Genomic DNA, 24001 nt, shown 5'->3' with positions numbered 1-24001 from the left:
AATCTCTCAAAGCAAATGCAGCCCAAGTCAAGAGCCAAAGACAAATGCCAAGAGAGTGTGGCCCACTGAGGGGAAATGGTAGAGGCAGAAATGGCACCAATCCTGAGAGCTCTCCCCTTTGGCCCCGTGTGATTTATAATGTGTTTTCCTTGTGGCAACCCTCTGAGGTAAATAGTACAAAGACTACTGTCCTCATTTTGTGGATAGGGAACATGAGGTCCAGAAGGATTAAGTGACTTCCCTAGAACCACAGGAAACACCAGAGCCAGGATGTGAACCTGGCTCTTCTAACCTCAAATCCAGCACTCTTCCTACTATAGCACACTGTCTCAGGTCCCTTTGATGTCTCTGGGCAAGTCTCTTTGCTTTTCTGGGCCCCAGTTCGCTCATCCTTAAAATGAGTGTGTTGGAGTAGACCAAGTCCCTTCCAGCTTTGATGTTCATTGACTCAACTTCAGCTCACATGGGAAGTCAGTCAGCAGTTCCATGAAATGACACCAATGTCCTCATCTCCATGGGCAGCCAGGGACCAAGGACAGGAGTCATGTGACCAGCAAGGGATGTAAGAGGGTCATCTGGGAGAAGTGTGCTCCAGGTAGGGAGGTGCTCTTTCTGTAGGCCTGTGTGGCATTTGCTGGGCAGATGATACTTCCCCAGGGTGTGTTTAGACTTTCCTACATTCCTTCCCCTTCCCAAAATCTAGCACAAAGTTTCCCTGAGCTTACTTAGGCCTCCAGCCAGCAGCACAGGGATAGAATTGGGCAGCACTGAAGGTCACAGCTTCTGGAGGAGCTAGATCAGGCTTTATGGGAACACTCATCAGAATTTGTCTTGGCAAGTGCAGTGACATCTTGTATTGATGGAGAGTACCTCCTTCACCCAAGAGTCAAGAGTCTTAGCAACTTAGCAACATAGAATCCTATGTTTCTATGATTTTTTTTACCAACTTCCTTCTCCACCTACTCCCAAGGTCTCAGTTTCCCCATCTGAGAAATGAAAGGGCTGGATTAGATAACTTCTAGGATTCCTTCCACCTCTGACCTTTTATGCTGTCTTTCCCAGGGGAGGCCCCAGAACCAAACCAATTAATTTATAACATAGAAAAGGGAAGGTATGTGAGAAGAAGGACTGTTTGCCCTTCTCTCTAATAAGCAAACAGCCAAAGAGGGACAGGGCCCCAGAGGGTACAGAGGTGTACCCTCCAATCTTTCCTATGCTCGACCCTATCCCTGGCCTGCAATCTTTCCCCAGACATCATTAGTCCTACAGAATCTCACACATTTTCTATTATTCAGTCATTCAACAAACATTTTCTGGGCACTGTAAATGGGACCACTACATCACAGAGATAAATATGACTGGATCCCTGGATTCAAAAAACTCACACACAAGTGGAGAGGGGTAAAACATCACTAGACAAGAAGGGAAATGGGCCATAAGAGAGGTAAAGACCCTGTTCTCTGTACAGCACACAGATACTATTCAGATGAGAAGGAAATCCTTTCTCACTGGGGTAATAAGGGAAGGCTGCATGGAGGAGGTGGCATTTTAGCTGGTCTTTGAAGGATGAGGATTTCACCAGGTAAAGGGGTGGGTAGAGGGAAAGACATGGAAGGAATGTGTAATCTGTAATACTTGGAATCAACCTCCCTACCTGCTCGTTCTACTACCTCTCATAGGGAGGACCCCTGGCATTCCATCTGACCTGTACAACTCAGGTCAACCACCACCACAAAAGCCAACATCCACCACCTCAAAAAAGGAAGTATACTGTTATTTAAGGTGATGAATTGATTTTCTGTACACCCAGTGCCTCCTCTCCAATACCTGGGCTCGTCTTAATTTCCTTGAATGTCATGTCTATAGCATCTTAAGGTTTACAAAGCACTTTTCTCACAAGAGCCCTCAGAGTTAGGTCATACAAAGATTATATTATATATCATTCCCATTTTAGAGAGAGGCTAAGGCACTGGTTCCAGAGAACCAGCCTCAGAGTTCAGGAATCACCTTTGACTCATACAGGCTGTGTAGACAGTGCACAAGGCACTGATCCCCAAAGGGTGCCGGGAAACTTGCTATAATTTTAAATCACAAAGCAGGTATCTATCCACATGGATAGAGGGAACCCCACTCCCTTCCATCCAGGAAGCTCCTTATACTAAAGAAATCACAGGTTTGGTACAAAAATAAATCCCCATTTTATATAAGGAATCTGAAATTAAGACAGAAGTGACTTTGCTCAGGTCACCAAGGAAAGATGAGTCCAACCTGGGAGAGGAACCAAGGCTGTCTGACTGTACTATCCTACATAACTTCTAAGAAAGGTAACTTCGTTCTTTTTCTTCCTTCCTTCCTCTGGCTCTTTCTGGGGTGAGGCAGGGTTTTGTTTTGTTTTGTTTTGTTTTCAAATACAAATTCAGAGCCAAGTCCTCTTTCCCTTCCACAACGTACCAATCTATTTACCTCTCCTTCCAACCCTATCCTACTGGCTCATTTAACATAGGTTACACTTCTCTCTCCCAAGAGTCTGCGGTATTGGGTGTAACTCAAGGTTACTTCACCTTGAGTTCATGTTGTGGCTTGTGGATTCAGTCTTATTGCTTTGGAATTGGTCCTTACATTCCCTCCCCACCCCTTCACCTCCTGTCACTAAGGAACAGAATTCCAGGGTCTGAATATGTAGCCCATAACACTTGCAATGAACCTCCCTATCTGCTTCTTCTACTTCCTCTCTTAGGGAGGACCCCTGGCATTCCACCAGTCCTCTGTTTCCAAGTGGACCCCTTATCAGGGTGTAGAGTAGGAAGGGTCACTCTAGGGTCTCTTAAGCTGCTTCCACCCTTCTTGGCAAGCCAAGAAATCTGGGTTATCATTCACTTTGCTGTCCTGTCCTACCATTGGCTACATAGTTGTATACGTAGCACAAGTATGTTCTCTGAAAGAGGAAGAAAGAACTACTTTATTTTATTTGATCTACCACATCTGCTCTAGTTAATGAGTCTTATTTCTTAAGGCAATAGCACCATACAACGGGAAGAGCCTAGGTCTAGATGCTGGGTCACCACGGTCCTAGTCTTGGCTTTATCAGCACGTTGCTTTGTTACCTGGGCCGAGTCCTTTCCTCTCTCCAGTTTCAGTTGCCTCATATGTACAATGAATGTGTTTGACTATATGGCCTCATATATTCTAAGATCTCCTTTAGCTCTGGGAATTTTAGAAAGAGATTTGAAAGAAAGCCTAATCTAGGGTCCTACACCCTTAGGGATCAGCAGATGCTTGTCATTATTGCAGCAGGTTTCTTTTTGCAATGTCGTTCAGTGCATGCTACGTCCAGCTCCTCCTGATTCACTTCTGGAAGAAAGTACGTACGCCACGGAGGCCAAAAGGCTATTGTCTATTGTGCTGTTTGTTGACTAAACTTTTTTGGCTTCTTTTATTTCTTAACCTTGAGCCATATTTTCTATCATGTTTTTGCACCAACATTCCCTCTATCCATCTGGGCATTTTTGTCACCATGTGCCAAGGTACATGTTGACTTGGTTTGGAGGAGCTTACCACACTCTTCATAGAATGTTTCTATCTCTTTAATCTCCCACCACAGAAAACAGCATATAAACTGCGATCGCCTTCTCCGTGATCTTTTTGCTCTGCTTGTCAGGGGCACTGCTAGGGGAGATGATTTAGAATCTTGTTCCAACTGTTTTCATGTTGTCTTTCCCATTAGAATGTGAGCTCTTTGGGAGCAGAGACTGGTTTTGCCTTTTCTTTGTATTCAAAGTACTGAGCTCTCTTCCTGGCACATAGAAAGTGCTTAATTAAGGCCTGATGAGTGATTGATTGATTCTTGTAGCTTCTCCAAGAAAAGGCCTATGAGTCATCCTCCCATTTAACCACAATTTCCCAACATCTTCTAGTTCTATTGATAGTAACAATGTCAATATTGATATGTTTCAGTTGCTCCTACAGGGTATCAATTACTCTGTCCTGAGACAAAGATTTCACAGAGTAATATCAGAATTAACACTTAAAGACCCATCCGCAAACTGTGTGATTCTTGGCACCCTCTACCCACCATTTCCACTGCAGATCACATAGGCCTGATGACCATTTGGCATTTTTCTTTGCTTCATGGTCTGCCACAGGCAGAGAATCTATCACCTACTGGGCTAAGTGTTTAATAAACACATTGACTGCTATAGATGGGCATTCAAGAGGGAGCTTAGAGCTGGATCTATGGGCACACATGGACAGTAAGTTGGAATACCTGATCCATGAATATGAAAGCCTGTGCTCTCATATATGTAGATTTGGCCATTGTCTAAGAGGGATAATTCAGGTTGCCAAGGATTAATCAGTGAAGCTGATGAGTTTGATGAGGGGAAAGCACCAATTACATCTCTCCGAGAAACTCAGTGTTCCATTCATATCTCATTGAAGGTGAACCCTTAAATCCTGATATCTGAGGTTGATTTGATAGGCTCAGGCTACTATGGGTAGGCCTATAAAAGAGGACAGAGACCTGCCCAGGTTACAGCAGAAACAGCAAGAATTTAGTAGAATGGATCCTGTGCAAGTATGTAGTCTCCACCCCACCACTCAGGCAAAGGACAGAAATATAGTGTCCTGTTCTGTATATGGCACAATTATACAGCTTGAGAGAGGCAGTGGCCCCAGGAGAGGCTGGCGACATCTGACCTAGCCCCTCTGATAGAGGGAGGGGAGAAGGATAAGGTCCCCAGCCAATGCTGATTTCTAGGGTTTGACCTTTTCAGAGAGAGGAAGTTCTGAGGCCTCTTACAGAGAAAAGGATCCTAAAACTTAGCTTCCGATTGAGGGAAAAGACAATCGCTGATAGTATGAGTCTCTTAGAAGAGGCTCAAGTGAATAACCCCAAAACCCAAGGAACCTCAGGAGCTAATTATCATGAGTTATTTGGATAGTCCAAATCTCTTGGGCTGCCTCATGCTCCCAAGTTTGTTTCCACACTGGAGTGAGCCTAAACCTTTATGGTAGTACTGCAAAGCTGGAGGCCTGCATAGAGGAACCAGAGTCCTAGAATTTTTCCAGAAACTCATCAGTGTCCAGGAAATTACCTCCCACTTTCCAGGAGGCCATGTCATGTGACTTCATCCTCTTCTGGGCTACCTGTCAATTACCATTGTTTCTCAATGCCAATAAAGCCTTTTATAGCCCTTTCCTTTCCCTTATAAAATAGACCACAATTCCCTTAGTCCCTCTACAAACCTATGGAAGCTGAGATCAGCCAGAGAGCTGAGAATCTTAACCTTTTCTTTGCATCATGGACCGCCCCCTTGGCAATCTAGTGAAGACTATGGACTCCTCAGAATAATAGTCTGTTTCCTACATTCATAACTGAAGGAAATAATCAATTTCAGTTAGAAGTTAGTGAAAATAAATCAGCATGTTTTTTCCTGTCCAAATTCACAGACTCCTCATGAAATCTATCTATGGATACTTCAAGAGTCTGTGGACCCAAAACTGAGAGCCCTTTAAAGAGAATAGATAAAAGGGGCACAAGAGAGACCTTTGGTCAACATCTACTGCTAGAGGGATTAGACCTTCCACCAACAGGGACTGAAAAGGAGGAGTCAAGTAGATAAACAGCAGGAGAACCAGGAGAAAGCATTATTACAGAAACCAAAGAAAGAGAGGATATCTAGGAGAATGAGGTGGTTGACAATGTCCTAATTTTAGAATCATAGGATTTAGAGATGGAAGGAAACTTGTAGTCCAAATTCCTCATTTTACAGAGACCTGTAACAAAAGAAAGAGAAATTCCATTTGTCCTAGCAAAGGAAAGGGACTTGTCTAAGGTCACCTATCAAGTAAGTAGCAGGGGTAAGTCCAGAACCTGCCTCTCCACCTTCACAAATACTCATTTTTCCTAAATAGATCCCTCAAAAATTTGAATGAAAAGGGACCTAAAAGGGGGGGGTAGGGCTAGGATTCTTTAGCTAAGATTCAGAGATACCTCCCATCATTCATCAATCCATCCCCAGGTTAAAGGCATACCCTACTCCCAAGACTTCCTTTTTAAATTTTTTAGCAAACAAATTTTTTAGTAGTGTTGAAACAGCTCCCAGGGCTGCCCTCTAAATTGGATAATTTCTTAGTGTCTCTGAGCAGGGCTAGCCTTTATCTAATGGCAAACGACCAAAACAAAGGTGAACCTCAGAACTGAAAAGGGCCTCAGAGGACACCTATCCCTAAACAACCATCCCCTTCTACAATATCACTGAGAAGTGGATATCCACCCTCTGTTTGGCAGCCTACTTTGTCTGCTGGACAGCCATTTTCCTCACCGGACTTCGGCTTCCCATTCTATAAAATGGAGGAACTGACTGAAATGGTCTCTAAGGTTCCCTCCCACTTTAATAGTGATAAATCTCTAACCTCTCTCTGGCACGTTGAAGAGACAAGGAAGTTGGAGCCAAGCAGATGTGTAATGTTAACGAGGCCTAGCAGGTAGCAGTTTGCCTAGGCCTGTAAAGTCAATGAGGTCCTGGAGCCAGAACTCAGCAGGAGATAACAGAGGAGGCAATCCCAAACCCAGAGGATACTGGAGCCAGAGGGAACTTCAGAAGTCATTTAATCCAATCCCTTTTTTTTAATAAAAGAGGAAACTGAGGTCTAGATAAGTCTACTAGTCACACAAGTAGCAAGTAGTAGAACCAGAATTCCAAGCCAGATCTTCTAGGAAAGGAAAAGACAGTCATACAACCTGCGTGGCCAGATAAATCAATCTTTAAGAACAAGGTTTTGTAATAAAACCAATAGAAATCATATAATTATCTTAATAGATGCTGAAATAGCTTTTGCAGAAATACAGCACCATTCCTATTAAAAACAATGTAGAGCACAGGAATAAAATGAGCATTCTTTAAAATGATAAATAGTATCTATCTAAAACCACCAGCAAGCATTATCTGTAATGGGGATAAGCTAGAAGCCTGTCCAATAAGATCAGGGGTGATGCAAGGATGACTATTATCACCACTATTATTTCATATAGCAATAGAAATGTTAGCTATAGCAATAAGAGAAGAAAAAGAAGTCAAAGGAATTTGAATAGACAATGAGGAAAGAAAACTATTGCTCTTTGAGAACCCTAGAGAATCAAATAAAAAACTACTTGAAATAATGATAAATTTTAGCAAAGGTGCAGGATGCAAGATAAATTCACGTATCATTAGCATTTCTTTATATGACCAATAAAGCCCAGCAACAAAAGATAGAAAGAGAATCCATTTAAAATAACTATAAACAATATAGAATATTTGGGAGTCTACCTGCCAGGACAAACCAAGAAACTATATGAACACAATTACAAAACACTTTTCACACAAATAAAGGCAGATCTAAACAACTGGAAAAATATCCAGTAGGCTGAGCTGATATAATAAAAATGACAATTCTGCCTAAACTAATTTACTTATTCAATGCCATACCAATCAAACTATCAAAAAAAATTATTTGATAGAGCTAGAAAAAATAACAGCAAAATTTATCTGGAAGGACAAAAGGTCAAGAATATCAAAGAAATTAATGGAAAAAAATACAAAGGAAGGTGGCCTAGCAATACCAGACCTCGAGTTATGTTATAATTTAATATATCATCAAAACTATCTGGTACTGGCTATGAAATGGAGTGGTGGATCAGTGGAATAGATTAGGTATACCAGACACAGTAGTCAATAACCATAGTAAGCTAATGCTTGAAAAACACAAAGACCCCAGCCTTTGAGATAAGAACTCTCTATTTGACAAGAACTACTGGGAAAACTGGAAAACAATTGGACACACACTAGGTAGAGATCAACATTTCACACTGTGTATACATAGTGTGTATAAGGTCAAAATGGGTGCATGATTTAGACATAAAGGGTGACTCCACAAACAAATTAAAAGAGGTGAGAATAGTCTATCTGTCAGAGCTATGAGTAGGAGAAGAATTCACAGTCAACTAAGAGGTAGAACGTTACAAGGTGTAAAATAGATCATTTTGATCGTATTAAAATAAAAAACTTTTATACAAACAAAACCAATGCAACCACAATTAGAAGGAAAATAGAAAGCTGGGAAACAAGTGTGTCTGATAAAGGCCTCATTTCTCAAGCATATAAAGAACTGAATCAAATTTATAAGAATACAAGCCATTCCCCAATTGATAAGTGGTTAAAGGAGATGAACAGGCAGTTTTCAGATGAAGAACTCAAAGCTATCTATAAGCATATGAAGTACTCTAAAACACTATTGATTAGAGAAATATAAATTAAAACAACTCTGAGATACCATATTACACCTACTAGATTGGTTAATATGACCAAAAAAAAGGAAAATGATAAATTTTGAAGAGGATATGGGAAAATTGGGATATTAATGCAATGTCAGTGGAATTGTGAACTAATCCAGCCATTCTGGAGAACAGTTTGGAACTATACCCAAAGGGCTATAAAATAATGCATAACCTTTGATCCAGTAATACCACTACTAGGTCTGTATCCCAAAGAGATCATAAAAAAGGGGAAAGGATCTACAGGTGCAACAATATTTATAGCAGCCCTTTTCATGGTGGCAGCACGTTGGAAATTGAGGGGATACCCATAAATTGGGAAATAGCTGAGCAAGCTGTGGTATATGAATGCAATGGAACTACTGTGCAATAAGAAAAGGTCAACAGGCAGATTTCAGAAAAACCTAAGACTTGTACGAACTGATACAAAGTGAAATGAGCAGAACCAGGAAAGCATTGTACACAGTAACAGCAGCATATTGTGTAATGAGCAACTTTGAATGACTCAGCTCTTCTCAGCAACACAATGGTCCAAGACAAGTACAAAGGATTCATGAAGGAAAATGCTATCCATATCCAGATAAAGGATTGATGGGCTTTGAATGCAGATTGAGGCATATTTTTTCACTTATTCTTTTTCATGGTTTTTTTTCCTTTGGATCTTTTTCTTCTTTCACAATTGTAATTAATATGGAAATATGTTTTACATGATAGCACATGTATAACCTATATCAAACTGCCTACCATTTTTGCAAGAGGGGAGGGTAGGGAGTGATAAAAATTTGGAATGCAAAATCTTGTAAAAAATGAATATTAAAAATTGTCTTCACATGTAACTGGGGAAAAAATACTATTAAAAAAAAAATGGAAAGACCAAGCTGGTCTCTTTTCTTCTGCCGAAAAAACCAGAAAAGAACAAGGTTTTGTGACTCATCTCTTCTGGGTGCCATAAGATGTCTCATCTGAAGCTTGGTGTAATGGAAAGAACATTATTCCTGGGATCAAACCCAAGCTCTGGTACCTGTGTGACCTTGAGAAAGCAATTTCCCCTCTCTAGACGTATAAAATGAAAGGGCTGGACTAATGACCTAGATCTAAGGTCCCTTCCATCTCTAACATGTATAAAATGCTGGTCTCAAGAGTCAGGAAAAGACGGATCCTTTATTTGCCCTTTCTTTTAATTCCTATATCTGGTTTCAAATCATTAAAAGACAAGAAAAGTTTTGTCCAGCTAGGCCAAGTCAGCTGGAGAAGTCACAATCCTCTAAAGCAGTTTTTCCCCACCCAAACTCTACCAAGGATGACAAATTTCTGAACTTTCTATTGGGAGCCTCACTACCCTCAGCAGGTGATCTCTCAGATGGCAGGTACAGGGGGGGTGGAGCCAAGATGACGGAGTAGAAAGACGCACATACACATAGTTCCGAACCCACTGCCCATAAAATATCTGTAAAAAAAGAACTACCAGTGAATTCTGGAGCAGCAGAAGCCACAGAACAATGGAGCGGATGAGATTTCTGCTCCAGAGAGCCTGAAAACCTCTCACAAAAGGTCCGTCGCACCCCGGACCCAGAGCAGAGCCCAGCCCTGCCACGGCAGCACGGAGCCCAAAGGAGCGGATCTGAGCGGGCGTCAGGGACAGAATCTCCAGTGGCTGCACGGGTCCCTCCACCCACAGGTGACAGGGGTCGGTGAGAGGGTCTCTTTGGCAGGTCGAGAGGGGTGTGGGGTGCCCCCATAACTCAGGCCCCCTCGGGAGGCAGCAGCAGAGGTGGGAGCAGACCAGGGCTCCCACAGCAGGCAGGAGCCCAGATCCATTGTTGAAGGTCTCTGCATAAACCCCCTGAGGGAACTGAGCCTGTGAGGCAGCCCTGCCCCCACCTGAGCACCTGAACTTAATCTCACACTGAATAGCAGCCCTGCCCCCGCCCAAAGCCCTGAGGCTGGGAAGCAGCATTTGAATCTCAGACCCCAAGCACTGGCTGGGAGGATCTGGAGGCGAGGTAGGGGTGAAGAGAATATTCAGAAGTCAAGTCACTGGCTGGGAAAATGCCCAGAAAAGGGAAAAGAAATAAGACTATAGAAGGTTACTTTCTTGGTGAACAGTCATTTCCTCCCTTCCTTTCTGATGAGGAAGAACAATGCTTACCATCAGGCAGAGACACAGAAGTCAAGGCTTCTGTACCCCAGCCCACCCAATGGGCTCAGACCATGGAAGAGGTCAAAAAGGATTTTGAAAATCAAGTTAGAGAGATGAAGGAAAAACTGGGAAGAGAAATAAGTGACATGCAAGCAAAGCATGAAAAACAAGTAAACACCCTGCTAAAAGAGACCCAAAAAAATGCTGAAGAAAATAACACCTTGAAAAATAGGCTAACTCAATTGGCAAAAGAGGTTCAAAAAGCCAATGAGGAGAAGAATGCTTTCAAAAGCAGAATTAGCCAAATGGAAAAGGAGATTCAAAAGCTCACTGAAGAAAATAGTTCTTTCAGATGGCAGGTACAGTACAGAGTCCCGGATTTGGAGTCAAAGGTCTAGGCTGGAATCTTGGCTCTTTTACTTACTACTGGTGTGACCCTGGGCGAGTCTTTTGACTACTCTAGGCCTCAGTTTTCTCAGCTGTAAATTGAGGGACTTAGATTAGGATAGCCTCTAAATTCCCTTCTGACTCTGGATCCAAACTTCATCTGACATGTATTTCCAAATAAGCACACATAGATGAGAAAATAGTGCATGACAGAAAGTGGGAAGAGGAAGAATTCACTTTTAAATGTTTTAAGAAATAAAAGATGGGGGAGGGGGGTTGATAGCCAAAAGTCATGTGACATATAGCATTTTGGCCGTGCTGCTCTGAATCACTGGGCTAGTTGCTGTCCCATAGCTCTGGGTCAGGGGCCCATTAAAGAGTATTGTATTTAAAAGTGGAGTTCTGCTATTTGAGGCAAGTCACTTAACCTTGGTGTGCCTCAATTTCCTGATCTATAAAATGAAAAAGTTGGACTAGATGATTTTTCCATTTCCTTTCAGCTCTGAATCCTATGCACTGGGCAAACCTCTAAGAGTGGAGTTTAAAGTACAGGCCCTTGACTTCATGAGGTGTTTCGTTTACCTGTATGTTCTCTGCCAGAAGGATGGGTTGGGGGCCATGACTCCAGTGCAGGAGAAGGTAACATGTGGGAGAACAGAAAATGCAAGAACTCATTAAACCTACTCCATATTTTAAGAATCTACAATCTTTTCCGTGTGGGTTTTCCCTAAAGAAATGTGGCTTCCAACCCGTCCCCAGATGAGTAGATGGTTTTTAAGAGCTACTGTGGCTGAAAAATTCATCTCTGTCATCTGCCAGGCTAGGGATGAGCCTCTCTGACATTAGTTAGGCTGGTCCACTGGAGTCAGAGAAAATGCAATTCATCTCTGAGCCTGGCATGTCGTAGGTATGTAACTTTGGATCAACTAATCCAGCCAAAATAGATAATTCTTTCTCTGCCCCTCTCCCCAAATCTCTTTTCTCTCTATTCCCTTCTGGAACGATCACCTTACTCCTTCACTTATACATCCTTTGGAAGCCAAAACTCAAATGCTACCTCCTCCAGAAAGCCTGCCCTGATTCTCCTATCCTCTTAGCAATAACAGCCTTCCTTCTTGGTTCTAATGTAGAACTTTATTTTTCATTACACTAATGTGCTTATTTGACATTTTGTTTGTGTCATATGCACCTACTAAACTGTAAGCCTCAGGAAGGCAGGGGTCATTTCTTACCTCATCAGAGAACCCAATGCAATGCTCTTCACCCTGGAAGCCCTTAGTATACATCTGTTTCTGATATACTAGAGTAAATGTGGTATACAGGAAAGAGAGCTGGATCTGGATTCAGAAGACTGAGGTTCTAGAGCCGTGGGACTAGACTCATGAAGCTGTGGGTTCAAATACCACATCTAGATGGTACAGTGGAGCAAGCACTGGGATCTAGGGTCAGGAAGACCTAAGTTCAAATCCAGCCTCAGATACTTTCTGATTGGATGACCCTGGGCAAGTCCCTTACCCCCTGTTTACCACAGTTTCCTCATCTAGATGGAGAAAATAATAGCATCCACCTCCCAGGGTTGTTATAAGGAATAAATGAGAACATATTTATAAAGTACTTAGAACTTTACAAAATAGTGGATGCTTAGTAAATCCTTCTTTCCATGAGAATTAGATCACCATCATCTCATCCTCACCTTTTATGATGGAATTCAGATGTCCTAGACCTAGCTACTAGCCTGATATTTATCTTCTACATTGAACGTTCTGTGGACTTTTGCACAAGTAGATAAAATGACCTGGGTTTTTTTTTTTTATTGAGTGTATAAAGAGTATAAAGTGTATAAAGAGTGTATAAAAGTGTGTAAGTACATCACCTGTAGAACAGCACTTCTGGGACACTAACAGACAGAACATTGGAGACAATGTGTAACTCAGCCTGTTCCCACATGAGTTTGCCCATTTCTTTTGCTAGGTCTCTGTTTTTTAAAAGCTTTTTATTCCTTCACAACTTGGAGAATATTTGGTATGAGGATCTCTATCAAAAATGTTGTTCTTAAATTTTTACAGATCAGTGTTATATCAGGGCGAAGGTGGGCAACACTTCTATATTTGATTGTGGTCTGGTCCCAATACAGTTTGTGCGTAGAATTCTCAAGGATGTTTTGAGGTATGTATCTGTAGTACAAAATACTTTTGTCATCTGTTAGTTCATGGAAATCAGCGAGCCTCTGGCACCTAATTCTAGGTTTCTGGTCACCTCTTGCTAGGTATTAAGTAGATGCTAAATTTTGCAGTCTTCAACGATGGTTGCACTTTCTCCACTGATTCCTTATATACTTTGAATCAATCACTAAGTCTGGGTTTCTTAAAGTATAATCCTTCTATCATTTTTGGTGGTAAAGACTCAATCCTGAATTCCCATCACAAACTCCTTTTTTTTTTTTTAATAAATCTTCATGAGTCAACCATTTGTTTCTTCATTACTATTACTAGATCTTTGACCTGGAGTAAGTCTCTTCCAAAGCCTCAGTTTCCTCATCTGTAAAATGAGGATGTTGACGTAAGTAATGCCTAAGGTACTTACTTCCGTCTTTAAATTCTATGAGATTCAATCCCTTCCTCTATCTGAGATGCCGTTTTCTACATGGCACTCCCTGCTCTGATTTGCTTTCTAAGGTAGTCCTCAGGATCAAATAAAAGAATGGATGGAAACTGCTTTGTAAATTCTAAAGCAATCTAGAAATATATATTATATTTCAATTATTATAGCTGGAGAGAAGTAGGGGTAAGACCTGGGTTGGTGAAAGACATAGGTCCAGGCATGGAGAAGTCACCGTAGCTCTGCCCCAAAAAGCCAATAGCTACTCAGAAGTAGGAGTGAGGCCTTGGACGAGGGAGTCTGCACGTCTACCCTTCTTGGTAGAGAATTCAGGTCAGGCTGGGATGACATCATCCCCTCAGGGCATGTGCTATAGCCAGAGCAGTGGGTTTACAGAAATTGGCATCACAGCAGTAGCCTTGCACTGGGGTATAATCAGCCCTCTTCCCTGCAGGGGATAATACCCTGCACTAGCACCAGATGTTGTTCCTCATCACCTCTCTAGCCTTGGGGCTTCATCCTGGAGTGGGGGAAACGGGAACATCTCTAGAGCAAGAAGATCTCAAGGCAAGAACGGATATCATTATAAATGGATCATTGGAAATGGTGCTTGTGGCCCTGGGAAACAGAATGAAGGCAGGAGTCCTGGCTAGACACCTTGTTATCACAGAATCTCAAGGCAAGAATCTCTAGTCCATATTTCTAAAGGGCTATAAGTCTTACAAGGCTCTTTCCTTTCAGCAACTCTCTGGGTCAGGTAAATGCCATTATCCCCATGTTACAAAAGAGGCAGACAAGTGAAGTGACTTGCCCAAGGTAACATACTAAGTGGCAGAGGCTGTGCTCAAACCTAGATAGAGACCAAATATTTTCCCCATTAGCTTAGGAAGCTAAGAAGGAAATGAGCTATCCATGGTCATACAGTGGGTAGGCATAGTTCACATTCGAACTCAGGTCTCCCAATTCCAAGTCTGTCACCCCTTTACTTTCCATAGACTCTCCTTAATAGGAGAAGTTTTACTTGATGACAGGGAGCTCACAAGCTACATAGATATCCCTTTCCATGGTTGCATGATTCTAATTGCTAAATAATTTTCCCTTTCTTCCAGGTGAAATGCATTTTTCTGAGATGTCTCTGCATTTGCTCTGGTCCCTCCCTCTAAGGCCACACAGATTAAATCTCCTTCCAAGAGGAGAACAAGAGAACCCTTTAGACAGCTGAAGATCATGGCCATGTTCCTCTTCTTCTCTAATACCAATTCCATCTGCAGTCGAGGCATGACTGTGCCCATTCGACAGATGACAAAACTGTAACTAAGTAAATATGAATGCTAAGATTTGAACCCAGGTCTCCTAATTTCAAGTCTTCTGCTTTTCTACCACACAAAGAATGAATGACTGAACTTCATAGCACCTAATTCAGAGGACCCTTCAGTGGGCCTTCTATCCAGTTTTCTTCTTGCTCCAGGAACAAAGGTCAGGGTTAATTTCCATGTCCAGAAATAGTGATATGAAGAAGAGTTAATCCTACTCTTTTCCATATATTTGAATACACAAAGCCAGACATGTGTTTATTCCCCATCCACAGGTGGCAACATCAGAAATTAGCAATGCTTTCCTGATGAGCTTCCCTGACTGACTTCCTCACAAGCAAAGCCCCACCAGGGTCTGGCTCTTTGGTCTAGGAGAGTCCCAGTTCCTGACCATCTCTCTCCTTTAGGACCTGAATGAAGGCCCTGCCTCTGGTACCCAGGGCATCCTGAGGAAGGAATTTCTTTCATCCACAGGCTTTCCAAAGTACTCATTCACCTATTGGCTTTACCCTTGCTATAGACAAGGATGAGACCACAGAGATTACCTCCATTTTGCAAAGAAGGAAAAGGCTCCAAGAGGGAAAGAGATTTGTTCAAGACAGCAGGTACTAGAATCCAGGTTTCCTAAGTAAGACTGTTGGTCTTCTGTGGGTAGTGCACTGCGTTCCACTACTGTAGGGGATCAAAGTTACGAAAGGACAAAATTCTTGCCCTGATACAGCTAACATTCTAGTGGGGTATCAGGCCCAATGAACTTTAACTTTAACACATCATTTCTTACATAAGTATATTTTGTTGTTCAATAGTTTTCAGTTGTGTCTCTTTGTGACGCCATTTGGGGTTTTCTTGGCAAAGATACTGGAGTGGTTTGCCATTTCCTTCTCTAGCTCATTTTACAGATGAGGAAACTGAGGTAATAACTTGGCCAGGGTTACACAGCTAGTAAGTGTCTGAGATTAGGATTTGAACTCAGTCCTTCCTGACTCTAGGTCCAGTGCTCTATCCACCGAGTCACCTAGCTGCAATGATAAGTGCATTAGAGAGGTACAAATAAGGTGTCATGCAATATGGCTTATATAGTTTAATTAATATAAGCTCCTTGAGGTCAGGAACTGTTCCACTTTTGTATTTGTATGCCCAACACTTAGCACAGTGCCTGGCAATTAGTAGGTACTCAATAAATGCTAAAAGATTCAAAGGCTGACGGGAAAGGCTGAAGGATGAGGTGACCTTTGAGTTGGGCTTTAAAGACAGGTGGACCTAAAATGCTCTAAATCACTATTGATTAGAGAAACACAAATCAAAACAAATCTGAGGTACCACATCACATCCATCAGATTGGCTAACATGACAAAACAGGGAGATGATAAATGTTGGAGAAGATGTGGGAGAGTTAGAACACTAATTCATTGTTGGTGGAGCTGATCCAACCATTCTGGAGAACAATTTGGAACTATGACCAAAGGGTTACAAAAATGTGCATGCGCTTTGACCCAGCAATATCCCTTCTAGGACTATATCCCCAAAAGATCATAAAAATGGGAAAGGGTCCCACATGTACAAAAATATTTATAGCAGCTCTCTTTGTGGTGGTCAAGAACTGGAAATCAAAGGGATGCCCATCAACTGGGGAATGGCTGAACAAGTTGTGGTAAATGAATGTAAAGGAATACTATTGTGCTATAAGAAATGATGAACAGAAAGACTTCAGAGAGTCCTGGAAAGACTTATATGATCTGATGTTGAGTGAAAGGAACAGAATCAGGAGAACTTTGTACAAAGCAACAACCACAGTGTGCTAGGAATTTCTCTGGTAATTAGCCCTTCACAGCAATGCAAGCACCTAAAACATTCCCGAAGGACTCTTGAGGCAAAATGCCATTGACTTCCAGAGAAAGAACTATGAAATTGGAAAACAGAATGAAGCAGAATATTTTCTCTTGTGTTATGTTTTGGTTTGGTTGTGTTTTTCTCATGGTTTCCCCCATTTATTTTAATTCTTCTATGCACCATGACTCATGTGAAAATGTGCTTAATAAGAATGTATGTATAGAAACCCTATAAGATTGTGTGCCATCTCAGGGAAGGAAGGGAGGAGGGGGAAAAATATAAGACTTATAGAAGTGATTGTATGAAACTAAAAAACAAAATTTTTTAAAAATAAAAATAAAAAAAGATAGGTGGACCTATCAATTGTAAACCCTCCTAAGAGAGGGATAATCAGACGGAGGAACTAAAGGTAAGTCTGTTCCCCCTGGAATATACTCTGAGTTTTGAATGGCTTCAGGTAATCCCTTCCAGAAAACTGATGCCCATTATTTCATGCAAGAACCAGCTAACTATACGATTTCGAGTGAGTTTCCCATTTGTTTCCCCATTTCTAAAATGAGGGCATTCTACTAGGTGGTCTTCAAGGTTCCTTCCACCTCTAAAGACATGTGATCCTTCAGCTATGGCTAATTCTCAGGACAAAGCTGATTTGACAGAGAGGCAGAAATAGGAGCAACTGCTCCCTATGAAAGCTGAAAAACAGCTGACTCAGCATACATGGAGAGGGCAGGTTTGGAGCTGGCAAACCTGGGCCTAGGTTCCAAGTCCAGTACTTCCGAGGTACCTGACTCTGGACATGCCCCTTCTTTCCCTGAGCCTCCCTTCCCTTCTCTGAATCCAATGGAGACGATAACACAAGCGTAACTTAACTCCTAAGATGGAAGTGAGAAAAAAATAGATTTAGCCAGAAAGTCCTATGTCAAATGGAAGTTCTTATTTAGTCATCAAGAATTTATTAAGTGCGTGCTACCCTGGCAGGCTCTGTACAAAGAGCTGGGGCTACAAAGAAAGGAAAAAGACAGTCCCCACTCTGAAGGAGCTCATAGTCTAATTTTTTTTATTCTCTTTGTTACTTGTCTGGCAAAGTTTGTTCCCTGCCCTACCTCCTATGAGTCCTTCTGAGAAATAAATCTGCTACCTGGAGGTTGGGGTCTTAGTGTGGAGAACGTGGAAGGGATGATTAGGGAACAGAATTCTCGAGGGTACAAAGCCTTAACTGAGAGAAATAAGGATCTAATGATAGGAGTTAGCCTGAAAATTAGATCTCTTCTCCAGCACCGCCCAATTTGTCCTGCTTATGTATAGATCTGATGATCTCCCTTCTCCAACATCTTCAGTGAATTCCTATTGTCTCCTGAGTAAGGCTCAAACTTCCCTGCCTGGCATTTAAGGACTTCCATCTATTCATCTATATCTTATTTATACAAAGTGGTTTGCATGTCTCCTCCATCGGACAGTGAACTCCTTGAGGGCAGGCCAGGGATTGTACCTTTCTTTGCATCCCAAAGCTTAGAACAGTTTGGGGCACATACTTAATAAACAATTGTTCACTATCTGATGTCACTCACCTTTTTAGCCTTATCTCCTCCAGCTCCTAGATTCACTCTCTGCCTTCTCTTCTTTGTGTCTTTGCCTGCATTGTTTCCGGTGCACAGAATGTCCTCCCTTCCCCTTTTCTCTTATTTCATTACCAACCATCCTTTAAAATCCAGTTCAGAAACTGTATCCTATGCAAAGCCTTCCCTGATGCCCCCGGTGTAAAAGGACTTCTCCCCACATGCACACTGCCCATAACCCTGTGTTTTGTATCTCTATATGGCACTTAATATTGTGTATTATGGTCATCTGTGTTTGTGCTTTATCCTACACTAGAATGTAAACTGCATGAAGGAATTTCATGATACATCAATTTGTATCCCTACCGTTGCCATTATATGCTTTTTGCATATAATAGGTGCTTAATAAATGTTTATTGAATGAATCTCTTTCTAGATCTGGCAGACACCTGACAGGTATGTGTCACTTGGCCTTTAGGTTACTGATCATTTTTGATTCATCTATAGACTTGCGTTTTACATTTGTTTCCAAGGGACTTCCCAATCCATTTTCTCACTTGAGCCTCCCACCAGGCCTAGAAGAAATGCAGAACTGAGATTACTATCCCCATTTCACAGAGAATGAAAACAATGCCCACAGAAGGGAAACGTGCCCGAAGTCACAAGTTCATAACAGAACTAAGGCTGGAAGCTAGGTCTCTGGACTCACAGAGAAAGGATCTTTCCAAAACTGAAGAATCCAGTGATCGAGTCAATAACCCTTGGCCTTCCTTCTGTTGAACAAATATATAATACTCCAGTCAAAAGAAAATATTTGGGCAAAACCTTTGAAGGCAGTATCCCAAGAGAAACACCCAGGAATGGTAATAGCTGATTTATCTATCCAAAATTGTTTCATTTTAGCATCACAACAACTATGTGAGATAAATACTTGTAGGTTTTATTATTCCCCATTTATAGATGTGGAAATGGAAACTCAGAAGGATTAAGTGACTTGCTCATAATCACACAATTAGTGAGAATCACAGACAGGATTCAAACCCAGATCTCTCCTGATTCACAGACAAGTACTCTATCTGCTACACTGAGTGTCTTCTCAACAGTTGAGGACAGGTCTCTGCCAGTCAGTCCACACACAGCCAGGGGATCCATGATGTACAATCCAGAGGAGGAGGAGGATCTGTTTACAAGCTTCTTGCCAATTCTTGACTCAATTCTGTATTTGTTGCTATTGGGAACCTAGAGATTATTCATGACTCACCTTGGTTTTTTGGGATCTAGGGAGAAAATGAGCCAAAAATAACAGAGGGAGGTTTTCTCCTGAGGAAATCTTGGCTGGCAATGAGTCCCGGGAACATCAGGGAGTGAAAATTCTGTGAGTAAAAATGGGAGGCATTTGGAGATGTTGAAAGGGAAAAGGGAGGGGGCAAATCCTGTGAGAATAACCTCCCTGTAGAGACTTCTCCTGGGAGGCTGGCAAAAAGGGAGGGAGGAACGGGCCCTGCAGGATGGAAGGAAAGCCTTCTCTGGCCTTGGAGTCAGGAGGTATGAATTCTAATCCTGGCCTCACCACTAATTTATCATGTGACTTTGGTACATCATTTCTCCTTTCTTAATTAGAGTTTTCACTTCTATAAAATCCCATCCTTTGCCTGTGTTCCTCATGGGATTGCTGGGAAGTCTGAAGGAGAAAAGGAGAGAATGTATGAGGGACTAAAGGTCAGCAAGGTCATTAGTTTGGTGAGGGCCCCCAGGGAGAGGAGGGAGAAAGGGGGTGCTGCTTCTCTCCCAGACTCAAGGCCTATGGGAATGGCAGCTGGGAGAACGAAAGGCCCACTGCCCTGAGAGTCAAATCAGTCTGGCAGGAGCCTGTATTGTATCCCTGACTCTGATTTTAGGCATAGGTAGATCAGCTGTTGGGATCTAGTATTAGTGTCTCTAACACTAACCAGCCATATTTCACGTCACTCTCCTCCATGCACTTTCCATTCTGCTCAAAGTGGGCCCCCACCTCTTCTTCCCTATTGAGGACACTGTTACCACCCCCCCTTTGCACAGATGTGGCATAGGCTCCCTCCTCATCTCTCCCTAGCAGAATCCTCAGCTTCCTTCAAAGCCTGCTTCAGGTGCCAGCTCTCACATGGGCTCTTTTCTTTCATCCACCCAATCTTTGGAGTTCTTTCTTTCTCTTTGTATAACTTTGTATATATTCATCTGGCTAGGTAAATGTTGCATTCTTATATCTAGTAAAATGTAAGCTGCTTTAGAGCAAGGATGGTTTCATTTTTGTCTTTTGGCAGTGTCTGACACAGGGCCTTAATGTTTAATAAATGTTGAATTGAGTTGATTTGAACTGTGTCCTTCCCTCATGTCATGGTACCTGAAACCTTCCCATTAGAGCAGCAACATTCAGACTACGAGACATCTTCCAGCCCATTCCCCTCATTTGACAGAGGAAACTGAGGCCCTGAGAGGGGAAGGTACTACCCATAGTCATAGAGACTTAGAGAAAGGTTGGGAAACTGAGGTCCAAAGAAGATAACTGAGTTATAAACAGAATTCATGGTAGAATCAGCAGTAAAACTCAGACCTCTTAAATCCTAGGTCCAGGGTTCTGGCCAAAACACTGAATCCATGAATTTCAGAGCCAGAAGTGGCCTTAGAGACCACTGAGGGCCATAGTGGGCTATTCCCTTTTAGACAAGGCTAGATAACCCTTTCTCAGAAATGTTATAGGCCCTGAGTCCCTTCTAACTCTGAGATATGAGTGTTTCTGAGTTTCCCCTTGCAGTCTACACCTCCTCTCACCCCATTTTACAGACAAAGATCTAGAGGAGTGTAAGGTATTGTATATTGTTAAAATTCAAGTCAGCTTACATTTCAAGGAAATTAACCTTTATCAATTACTCATACCATAGAATGAAGTAGGTCATCATGGGGGGAGAGGAAGAGAGGAGAGGAGACCAAGGGACCTGAATCATTGTGATGTGATAACTTAATTTTCATTGTTACTGTCTTGAGTTTTTTGACAGAAGATTGCCCAGCATCTGACCAACTCTGTCAGCTATGGTACAACTGTTTAGAGGGTTCGGAGTCAAGAGACCTGGGTTTGAATCTTGTTTCTTTTCTAGCTCTTTGACTTTAAGCAAGTCACTTTTTCTTTCTGAGTCTCCAATTCCCCCTCTATAAAATGGGCGAGTTGGACAAGGCCCCCTCTAGCTTTAAATTGTATGCCTATCAAAGCTAGTGCAAGTTGGCTTAGAGCTGACTTTGGGCCCCTTAGATTCATCCTTGTTTACATGGAGCAGACATTCCCAACCTGCTGGGGTTGCTTATGCTTAGAGACCTTTTATGGGCAAAATTCCCTTATAGAGAGGGCCGCCTGAATTCTCACCAGGCAAGGAACCATGCTATTTCTTACTCAAACCAGTAGAAATGAGCACACTAGAATTTGCCAAACGCCCAGAAACAAACTGCTCTCGCAAACGAAACTTTCAACAAATAGTTTGTACTCATTCAAAGGATCCTGAGCAGATATTTGGAACATAAGATAACAATGCCAAAAAGAACTGTAATACATAATTAAGAATACCAGCACTGGGGTTTCTTAGCACTTTCTATGTCATGGGCCCTTTGGGCAGTCTAGTGAAGCCTTTGAATCCCTTGCCAGAAGAGAGTTTTTAAATGCATAGCATAAAATACAAGGAATCACGAAGGAAACCAATTATATCAAAATGTATTTCTCAAAATATTAAAAAACAAAAACAAGTTCACAGACCCCAGGTGAAGAATCCTTGATTAGAGCAGATGGGAAGGGAAATGATTTGCCTGATGCTACACATCAAATTAATGGAGAAACTTAGACTAGAACCCACTCTACCTCCCAAACTAGGGTTCCTGCTATAGACACCTACCTCCCATGGACAGTAATCCCCTTTGGAAGGGCTTCTGGGAATCTGCCTGGCTGACTGACATTTCACTGACTCCATCTCCTTGCCCATCTCCCCAGAGCTACTCATCACTGTAGGGAGTTTCTGAAGAACCAGTCAGTACCCTGACCCACACTTCAAGCTAGGTTACTCTCTTAACTCATTTCCACTACTGCACAAGCCTCCTAGACCCTAAATTCTTAATTAAATCTCCTATAAATCCTCCTCCGGTGCAACAAGACCTTCTCATCTACTCTCCCTAGAACGCACCCACCCACCGTTCGGAATTATAGTCATACTTAGAGCTGGGGCAGCTAGGTGCAGTGGATAGAATGTCAAGCGTGGAGTCAAAGAAAATCTAAGTTCAAATCCAGCCTCAGACACTTACTAGCTGTGTGACCCTGGACAAGGTACTTCACCCTGCTTGCCTCAGTTTCCTCATCTGATGAGTTGGAGAAGGAAATGGCAAACCATTCCAGTATCTTTGCCAAGAAGATCCCAAATGGGTCACTGAACAACAACAGACTCAGAGTTGGAAGGGACCTGAGATCAAAATGTCTGATCTGTTTATTTTTACAGATGAAGAAAGGGAAACTCAGAGATTAAGGAGTTAAGGAGCTTTAAAGTTAGCTGAGCACTTCTATTTATTTCATTTAATCCTCACAACAACTCGAGGAGGAGGAGGTAGGTGTTATTATTATCCCCGTTTATATTTGAGGAAACTGAGGCAGGCTGGTTAAAAAGACTTGCTCAGGGTCACATAGCTAGTAAGTGTCTGAGGCTGGATTTTAATTCAGATCTTCCTGACTCCAGGTCCCAACACCATCTAGCTCCCCCAGCAGCAGGATTCAAATGCAGGTATTCTTATTCCAGCTTCTTTCATCTGCCAAGGCACCTCTACCCCTGTTTCACTCTCTCCACTTTACCACCTTAATTCAGTCCTTAATTATGTTCAGCTTAGGAAAAAACATACATCGTCTTGTCATTCTCTCTGTCAGTCTTGACGCCTGTAGACTGTGAGCTTCCTGAGGCACAGTCTGCCCTTAGTGACTTCCCAGCTGCTACAGAGAGGATCGCAGGCCTCCATTGGCAGTAGAGATAAGTAGGGTTTGTTCATTGAATGAGCTTTCATTCATCATTAACAAACACATCCTGAGTGTCTCCGATGTACTGGTCACAGGCATTCACTGTCTGAAGCTTAGAGAAGAAGGGAGGTTCTAAAGCTTCTTGGAGGAACCAAAGAAGGTAGGCAAGACAAAGCAGTGAGGAGTCACTCAGCCAGAGAGATAGAAGGGACCTCAGAAGATGTCTAATTCAACCTCCATCTGAGCAGACATCTTCCCTACAATACTCCTGACAAGCAGGGGTGAACTGGGAAATGTTCCCACACGCAGGACACATTTTTAAGTTTAATCTGCATTGTTATTAACAGTTTCTCCATCATTTGCTAAAGTCTAGACAATCAACAAAACAATGAATTGAACCCGGATCTGTAGGGTTTGCTGATTTCCAAGGTGTAAATGCTCACACTGAAATTTTAACAATCGGCTCCCGGGAGCTGATTTGAGCTGGCTCAGACATACCTGTGCCATATGTCATCAAAGTCTCCACATGAAGACCTCCAATTACGGGGAACTTACTACTTCTAGAAGCAGCCAATTCCACTTTGGGATTTCTAATTGTTAGGATGTTTTTCTCAAATCAAAAAGAAATATTTCTTCTCTCAATGTCCTCCCATAATTCTTGGTTCTCTCTGGGGCCAAGTGGAATAATACAGTGCCTCGTTCACCCGAAAGTCTTTCCAATACTTGAAAATAGTGATGACACTTCCCCAAAGTCTTCTCTTCTCTGGGCTAAACATCCCCAGTCTTTTAATTCCCTTCCTCCCCACCCCCCAGCCTCTCCTTCCTCCCTCCCAAGGCATAGTTTCCAAT

General features: G+C 42.2%; 1 protein-coding gene across 7 annotated transcripts in view; it reads right to left on the bottom strand.

Moving 5' to 3' along the window:
• The window catches only part of AHNAK2 (AHNAK nucleoprotein 2), an 82674-nt gene that overhangs the window by 47388 nt on the left and 11285 nt on the right, over positions 1-24001 (bottom strand). Inside the window, exon 2 of one of the 7 annotated variants that reach the window (XM_072630042.1) lies at positions 18848-18911. The exons of 5 other annotated variants lie outside the window; for them this stretch is intronic. Coding sequence is in view for 1 of the 2 variants with exons in the window: in XM_072630039.1 (XP_072486140.1) it covers positions 11424-11487 (64 nt within the window). In the remaining variant the exon portion in view is untranslated. Of the gene's footprint in view, positions 1-11423; positions 18823-18847; positions 18912-24001 lie in introns of those variants that run through there. One more of the 7 variants, XM_072630039.1, reaches the window with a different exon arrangement.

This window comes from Notamacropus eugenii, chromosome 1, assembly GCF_028372415.1.
Source record: "Notamacropus eugenii isolate mMacEug1 chromosome 1, mMacEug1.pri_v2, whole genome shotgun sequence".
Taxonomy (NCBI): domain Eukaryota; kingdom Metazoa; phylum Chordata; class Mammalia; order Diprotodontia; family Macropodidae; genus Notamacropus; species Notamacropus eugenii.
This window is presented reverse-complemented; position numbering and strand designations above follow the sequence as displayed.